We start from the raw sequence: 8,973 nt of genomic DNA, 5'->3' as shown, positions 1-8,973 counted from the left end.
TAGCTAAATAATTTAATCATTGATAATACACAATTTTCATACTGATGGAAGGAAAGGAAAATTGATGTTTTAAGGAAAATGGAGAAGAAACTGTAGAAATAGGAAAGGAGTTTCAAAATGGGCAGGAAGGAATAAGAAATGATTTTTCATAGGAAACATTTTAAGCTGAATTTAAAGATCGATAGGTTGAGTTCTAATATTTAAAGAGAGGAGTTAGAAATGAACAGAGTGAGCATTTTTACCACCTTTTTTGATTCTGTCCAGTACCTGGATAAAATGCCCACCATGTGTAGTTTAGTTAGTAAGAACTTATGCTCAATAGAATCAAAAGCTTTGGAAAAACTAAAAAGGATTACTGGAAGATTATTGATTGACCGTGTGTGAAGATGAGAGGAATATGGTCCGGGTGCGGTCAAGAAAAACTCAAATATTAGAGATATACTAATTTAATGAGCCAACGTTTCGCCCCACGTTGCAGGGCTTCTTCAGGGCTATTTTGACGGCAGTCAAAACTAAAAAGGATTAATTAGTATTGAGTATTTATAAACTGTGGGAACTAATTGTTTGATAATTTAAGCCCAATAATGCCTCTTAACACCATGTAAATGATGTACTTTTTTAGTAAATCAAGAGTTTTTCAGACTTATATAATGATTTAAAATGATTTTCTAGTCAGAATATATTTTTAGTTAGTGGACTTCTTCAACAAAAAGAAGCAGCACATTACTAAGGAATACTACATAGAGGATGTTTTAGGTTTTCTCATAAAGAAATACCATATTGGAACCACAAAGTTACAATTCAAATATAAATAATATTTATTTACAATAGCAATCTAAAACAATATGTACAAACCAAAGTATAATGAATTGATACATATATACGGTATTAATATAAATATATACTATTCATTTCAATGTGAAATAATATATGCTTAATTTGTAATACATTCCTTGAGCTTTGTTGGTAGAATTAGAAGTTGAAAATACAATATAAAGATTATATGACTTCTTCATTTTCATCATCTTCATCGTCATCTTCAATCTGCAAATCACACAATTTAAATAGACTTATCGTAACAAATAAGAATAGAGTTCAGTAATAGTGACTGATATAAAAAATAAACATCCTTACCTTTTCACCAAGTGCTCTTAATCTTTCCTTAAAAACAGTCAACTTCTGTTCTTGATCAGCTATAAGTACTAAAAGGTCTTCCTGGTCAGCCAGTAATTTTTCAACTTCTTTGTTTGTATCCTTATCCTATAAACAAAATATATATGTAAATATTTCCAATCATTAAAAAGGCAAATAACATTCAGAAAATTTTTCACGAAGGAAAAATTAAATTCCAAGTCGACTTTAAAAATAGTTGATTGGTAGCTGCATTATAATAGTCAGACTTTTAACATACTGATAAAAGCAAAATAAGGTCTTCTCTTGGGTACACTATGAAAAAGAGATTAGATATTATTTTTCCTTTTAATTAGCATATTTTTCTTCATACCAATTCCACTTCGGCAGCCAACTATAAGCTTATGTTATGAGTTGAGGTCTAAAGCCATCATAATTGGATCTCCCTCTCTCCTTAAATCGATCCCAGGACCTTCCACCCTTACTTTGAACAATACCCCAGTATCATCCCACATGTCAGTTAAAAACCTTTGAGTCACCTTTGACCTAATTGGAAACTGCACATCTCCTGAATTCCCTGCCGAAGCATAACAACCCTCAAACAATACAACTGACTCCGCTATCTCCTTCCACTTACAACCCGCCAACTCAAAAAGAAAAAAAATTTGGATAGTTCAATAATTAAATCAAATTTGGAGAAAACTAATAGAAGAGAATTTTATTTTAGATACTAAACCAGTTTAATATGTCTACACTTACCTCAACAGATCCATCTTCTAAAGACACATTTTTAACTTCTGAGGTCATTTGCACAACTTGCAAATTTTTCATGTCTGATTCCTTGAAAAATAAACAAAAAAAAAATTAAATTTGTGATCTTGATTAGGAATGACAATAATGTCATTTGACGATCCGTATTATATATAATGTTCATTAAAGGATATTAACATATGTAAACTTTTGAATATAATTATTCATGACCAAGAAACAACTGTAGCAAAATTGGCTAAACTGTTAAGTGAGATCTTATTTCTACAATAAATAACAAACCATTGGATCAGTTTCATCATGGTCCAGACATTTTGGCAACTGATAATATTATCATGGGAGGGTGCGTCTCAATAATATCTCTAAACTAACCTAAATAAGTGTGTCCAAACCTAAATAAGTCAATAAGTTGGCACAGCTCAGTTGTGTAGAGAAGCAACTAGTAAAACCACTCGTTTACAGAACAGCAAGACTTATTTTATTCTCTCACTATAAGGGCAAGAGAAACAAGTCACAAGTGGAAGGGAGGAAGAGGGAGAAGCATCTGAATAAAGACTACCAAATCCCTGACAATCTTAGTAGAGTAGAGGAAGTGGCTTCTTTCTGCCAAATGTGAGGACACTATCTCCAAAACCACCTTCATCTGACAAGATCACAGACTCTCCAATAAATCCTCTATGAAATATGGATGACATGGCTGGGATCAAATATTGACATGTCACTGCTTAAGTCATAAAAAAATGAGATGAAAATGAATTTAAAATGAAATGTAATATGTATTGTGTTGCGAGAGAGAGAGAATGGCATAATTGCCAAATTAGTGTTGGAGGGGAAAAAGTAAGTTAAGAGGTCAAATCAAACTGGAGCAAATGCAAGTTTCTTTTTGAAAAAGAGGCAGCTTTAATTATCAAGAAATCAACTGTAATGAAAAATTCTTACTGATAGCTGATTAACTGCTGTTCGAGTGTTATGGAGTCACGAGGAAGTTTTATGGAATTGATGATAGTTTGTTGTTTATTTTAAAAAGTACTTAATCATTGAAAGGGATTTAGCATTATCAATTGCACCAAATGTATTAATTTAAATTTTTTTTCTCGATTATATGGAGAATGAATTTCGGTTTGGTTTTATGAAAGTAGTTGTTAATGTAACTACAAATCAGTTAAGCTAAATTTGATGAGAAACCATTACTTTCAGGTTAATTTACTGTACGATATTTCATTATAAATTTTAAGTTTTCATTAGACAGTTCAAAAGGGTTTGTTGTTAGTATTTTACAAGATACTAAAGTAAAGATGGACATAATAAAATATTTATGAATTATGAAAAAAACAATAAAAACATTATAGAACTGATTCAAAAGTTGAAAATGAAAGGCTGTTTTAATCTGGGTCAACATATGTTTACCATATAATTTAAGTAGAAAAAAAGAACTAGATAATAAGCAAACTGTCCGACATGTTGTTCGGATGTAAAAATAAATTAAAGAAGTAATAAAAGGGCAAAATTCTTCCTAAAATGGAAAAAAAAAAAATTATAACAAATAATCCATCTTAACTTCTAAGTCAGTAAATTATTAGAAGGTAGCAAATTACACTTGTAAATAAATAGGTAACATACCAATTGACTAATCCGCATGTCTCTAATTCTACATTCTTCCTTCCACCTCTCAATCTCTGTTACTAATTCTAAATGTCCACCTTCTGGGCCTGAATTGACCTAAAAGTATACATAAAATTTTTTGAGTCTTGATTGTAGTAAAGAAATGATTCAAATTGAGAATCAATATGATTTGATTAAATAATGTAACTGTTTTTGCTCAAAATAAAGTTTTGTCTCAATAGTCTTTCTACGCATTAAACATTTTTAGCTTTATCAAATAGTACTACTAATGTTCATAAATTATTTAAAGGCTAGAAAAATTAAATCAAGGATCATGAATTGTGATTATTTTTAAAAATTTAATTTAAGTTGGACAGACATGACCAAGATACAAGCAGGGTATTGTGTATAGAACTTGTGTTAAAGAAATAATTTATTAGGAAAGCTGTTTTTTTCTTAAGTGATATTTACTTTATAAAACAAAAAGCTACAATTGATACAAAGGAGGCAGACGCAAAAAGGGGTCATATAACAAATCTGTGACTCAAGATATTGACATTTAAATATTTTGACACATCAAAGTAATGACTCATTTTATGAATTAATTTGAATTAAGTGCTTTATTGTCAGTATCTCAGATTTGGCACATTAGCCCTTCTTGCACCCACCTCCTTAATCGTGTCTTCCACTAAGTTGATGAAGGTCCTATGTAACAAATTTCCAAAATTGCTTTTTTCTTTTGCCTGGTAATGAAACATTTACTACTCAAGATTGCTATTGGATCGCATGATTTCACAGTGAATTGGATAGCTTCTGCCTTTGAAATAGTGCATAAAAAAAAACAACAACTTTATTTGCCATTTTCTCAGAACTTTAAATTTGTAACAATAACACCTTCATTCTATCAGTTTTTAATTACAAGAATGGCAATGAATAAAAATGTCTTTAACCAATAACTGTAAATACCTAAATTCTCAAAAAAATTTAAAATTAAGCTGACTTTTTTTTTTATAAAGATTATGTCGAGCTGTTTAGTTCTTTGATAATAATTACGAAGTTACAATGAGCTATCTGATTAGTTTTATTTCATACCTGTGACATAGCTTTCAAAAGAGCATTTTCATTTGTAATGCGTTCTAAAGATGCTTGTAATTGATTCTTTTCTTCTGCAAGCTTTGCAATGGTTTCCTGGACTCCCTTAATTGTTTTATCTTGCTCTCTTATCATATCCTTGTATTGAGCAATCATTGCAGCTTCTGACAATTCTCCATTACTGGCAACCTGACCAACTGCCTTTACAACCATTCCTACAAATCAGAAGATAACATAAAAATTAAAATATTTTTAGTTATTAAATTGAATTAAAAAAATAAATAAATAAAAGATTATACCTTCCAGGACTTTAAATAGTTTGCAAAACTCATAATCAAATAATAATTCAGATGAAGCTTGGGCTTTAGGTTGAGGAAGCTTAGATGCTTTAGAATAGAATTCATGGCGACTAACTTCAGAAAGCTTTGATAGAAATGTTTCCAAGCCAACTCTATTATCTATAAGACGGCGCAGTGACTCCTAAAATTTGAGATTAACATGAAAACAACATACCAGAAAAACAGCAGATGTAACGACAAACATTATTGAAAAGAATATTTAATTTTTATTTTTTTTATTATTCATTATAATAATTTCAATATCAAAATATAATGTAGCAGACAAAAAAGTACATGAAAAAAGAGAAACAAAACCATTTATTAGTAAGCAACATTCAATGCCACTTTTGAATGGTTCATTAGGGCTCAATGAAAACAAGATATAAACATCGGAAAATATGAAAAGACTATAAGAATATACAAAGAAAGTTATAAAAGGAACTAGCACATAAGAAATACACACATTCTTTTTCAGAACAACCATCATAACTTTTACATGGGGCCAATAGGGGATCAAAAACAGTAAACCTGAAATTAGACATTTAATATGATGTTATTAAAATATTTTACTATACTTCAAAAAAATCTGTTATGGGAATGCCATCACAACTTTTAAATGGGGCCAGAGTGGTAAACTGCAAGGATCACTGAATGTAAACTGCAAATTAGACTTTTATTGTGATGTTAATATAATATTTCACAATTATTATTTGTTTTATACTAGAGAGGTTATACTGGGTTTTATACAAGAGGGGTTGGAAAAAAGGACCAATAGGCCCACTTGCCGGACTTGTGACCCCTATCATTACCAGAGGGGGTCCCCCTGTTCGCCTGTTACCGAACGAATTCCCACTTTAGAAATTATAACTAAATGAAATGAAACAACTCAATAAAATGAAAACTTTATTTTTTATTAAGTTTACAAACAAATTTTGGCCCAATTAAAAAGTATGAAATTCTTGCATTAATTGTGTTCCCCAAAGGCTCTTTATAAAACCACTTTGATTTCTGTCAAAGGTGACCTGTTTCCTTAGTTCATGATCTTGAACGTTTCCCACAATTCAGTGCACGATAGAGTGTATTGTAATAGGCTTCCAGTAAGATATATTATTCAAATCCTCTTTGCATTTATATACCAAGATATATACAGTGCATAATTAAATTTGTGAGTCATTTCTTTTGAGAAAAATTTTTAATACTGTTTTTGCCTAATATATTAGGACATAAATGAAAATTTATATTAAATATAAATTAATCATTTTATGTCTCTAAGTAGTTATTTAATTAGAGATAAATTCTTATGTCAAACTGATGGGGAAATATAGGCAATTTAGAAAAAATACTTATTTGGTATTGTGTCAAATAAGTGAGAAAGAAGCTAACACATTCTGTTTTTACCCCCTCTTCCTTTCTAAAATTATGCAATTTGTTTATTCTCGGAAATCTTAAAAACTAAATTAAAATAAAATAAAACTAACCTTGGTATAAGTAGAAACTGAATCATCATTAAAAATAAGACAAATGCCCATAAGAAATGCACATAAGCCTTGAACAATTTCCTCATTATCATCCCTTTCTGTGGAGCCTGCCTATAATTTTAATTTCTTATCATCAACAGTAAAATTAAGATTTATTTAAAAATCATAAATAAATAAATTAGTCGATTAAATACAAAAACTAGAAATAAAGGGATAACCTAAAAACTATAAATAAAAACAAAATTTAGAGAAAAAAGAAGAAAGGATCATCTATATTAAAACATCTAGTTATAGCTATAAAAAGACCTTCATATCAGTTTCATCATATATCATAAAATATTTATTAGTTAATCAAGATTGTGTAATAAATGAAGAATGCTGGAAAAAACGAGATATCTCACTTTTTTTTTAATATTCAGGAGAATAGAGTTTATCTTGGAATCACTAATTCTTTACACATGATTCAACAATGATTTTATTGCAATCAAGATTGTTTTTATATTGTTTTCAATTAACCATCATGTCTATCAAATAAAAATTTGATTTGAAAAAAATAATAATTAAGCTATATCGTTTTTCTCCTGTAGTTTTCAAATGAAATATTCAAACAACTAATATTGATAAGAACGCTGAGCATTGAAGTATTTAATTATGCTGATATTATTATTACGAATATAATAGATTTTAAACACATATATTACAATCAACAGTATTTAATTTTTTTAAAAAATGAGATAGTAATAACCCTACCTGAGATGTCAGATAAGGAATATTAGAAGGGACTTCTAAGAACGTTTTTACAGCTAACTGACAATGGGATAACCAAGTTGCCAGAAGAATTAGGAATCCAACCTTGCTCTGAACTCGGCAACTCTAAAACAAAATGAAAATAATTTAAAATGTAGCAAATACTATAGGCTTAATTAATATACAAATTATTTATTTATTATACACTATGGTGGTTAATGTGCAGATACATTGATAATATGAATTTTTTATAGTTGGTAGCAAAAGTTGATAATTAAAGTTTTTGGTCTTGTCTATAAAATTATACAAGTTCCAAAAATAGAATTATTTAATCCTGATAATTTTAATTTTCTTCAGTTTTCTGTAATATTTTTTAAATCTAATAGAGAGAATAATTTTTATTGTCATATTATAGTCATTATCAAAATATACTTCAAAATAATTTCAAAAAGCAAGTTACTATTTTATCAATGTGTTTAATAATGTTGACAGAAAATCAATGTAAACTTAACATTTTTCTATTTCTAGAACTAATTTATCCATTTAAAAAATAAAATAAAAAAAAAAAAAGAAAGAAAAGAAAATGTAAAGAATTTATAAAATCAAACACAACTAAACTTTGAAGACAAAAATATGAAAATATCTAATCCTTCTATATTTATGGCATAAAAGTTATTTATAAAATTTTGCTGTTGTTACAGATTACTTTAGTTTTTCAATAAGTTGATTTTTAGGAAGAGGAAACTGGTCTCCAATAATATCTTAAACAGAATGGGTTCCATGTTCAGAAGTTTTTCATGTTGAGTCAAAGTTCCTTATTTACAAATGGTACATTTTGTAAATATGTTGCTAATACAGAATGATAATTTGTACAGGGCTATTAAGATATATATCAAGGTTACAAAAAAAAAAAATACATTAAGGAGAGATTTTTATGCTTAATACCTGCTGCAAAAGTACAGACACTTGAGCCATCAATGAGACAGGTGCACTATTTGGGTTGGGTGCAAGAAGAACCCTAAGGAGGTTCTCTTTCTGGTGAGGATTTTCAATGAGAGCATGAGAGAGAGCAATAGATGATAGCCAGTTAGACAGAGCATCATGGCTGAAGAGACCACTGCACAGTAACTGCCCGCTGGTTATTCTAGAAACTGAAAAATTAAACCTTAAAGTGAACAAGGATTTAAAAAATTATATATGTATATATAACATTGAATCCTAATATCAACATGAAAATTAAACATAATGGTGTATATTAATTTATATTTAATAAGTTTTTTGATCATAAATCATTTAATATCATATATATAGTATATAATATATATAATATGGGGTAGCGAAATATGTAAGCCCACTGCTCTGATCGCATATATGCGGGCTGTGCTATGAGTAGGGAAATTAAAACAATACATTGATATAGCAATTATTTTCAATGATATATTGATTATCACAGAAGTTCACATTTTTTTTTTCCTTACCTCCTTTAATGTATTTAACATTTACAGAGAATATATATATCTCTACGTATATATTTACACATATTTAGTGTCCTTCCTTTGCCACATGGCATTATAAGAGGTTGGGCTCGATCCGCTGAAGGCAGATGTTACAATATAGGCCCAGGAGCTCCTGGCCAGGGGGGGAGAGGGGGGAGGTACAAAAACGGGGAGGGCCATTCCACTGGAGGATAAAAGGGGAGAGGGGTTAGATGACTTCAGGCTATTAATAGTTAACAATATTCTTATAAAACTCAGTATTATAAGCATTAAATCCATCTAGTATGTTATGGGATTATGTTTAAAATCTCTTCATCTATA

At 29.3% G+C, this 8,973-nt stretch overlaps 1 protein-coding gene across 2 annotated transcripts in view; it reads right to left on the bottom strand.

Moving 5' to 3' along the window:
- Positions 1-794: 794 nt before the first annotated feature.
- The window catches only part of p115 (General vesicular transport factor p115), a 14,095-nt gene continuing 5,916 nt past the window's right edge, over positions 795-8,973 (bottom strand). For both annotated transcript variants that reach the window (XM_014429918.3, XM_014429919.3), the window contains exons 9-17: positions 8,102-8,307; positions 7,160-7,282; positions 6,410-6,520; positions 4,893-5,073; positions 4,594-4,808; positions 3,520-3,618; positions 1,891-1,971; positions 1,135-1,260; positions 795-1,044 (exon numbers count right to left, since the gene is read on the bottom strand). In XM_014429918.3, the coding sequence (XP_014285404.1) occupies positions 1,000-1,044; positions 1,135-1,260; positions 1,891-1,971; positions 3,520-3,618; positions 4,594-4,808; positions 4,893-5,073; positions 6,410-6,520; positions 7,160-7,282; positions 8,102-8,307 (1,187 nt within the window). In that variant the 3' untranslated portion in view covers positions 795-999. The remainder of the gene's footprint in view (positions 1,045-1,134; positions 1,261-1,890; positions 1,972-3,519; positions 3,619-4,593; positions 4,809-4,892; positions 5,074-6,409; positions 6,521-7,159; positions 7,283-8,101; positions 8,308-8,973) is intronic.

Source organism: Halyomorpha halys, unplaced genomic scaffold (genome assembly GCF_000696795.3).
Source record: "Halyomorpha halys isolate HHAL.00 unplaced genomic scaffold, Hhal_1.1 Scaffold836.1, whole genome shotgun sequence".
In the NCBI taxonomy this organism is placed as follows: domain Eukaryota; kingdom Metazoa; phylum Arthropoda; class Insecta; order Hemiptera; family Pentatomidae; genus Halyomorpha; species Halyomorpha halys.
This window is presented reverse-complemented; position numbering and strand designations above follow the sequence as displayed.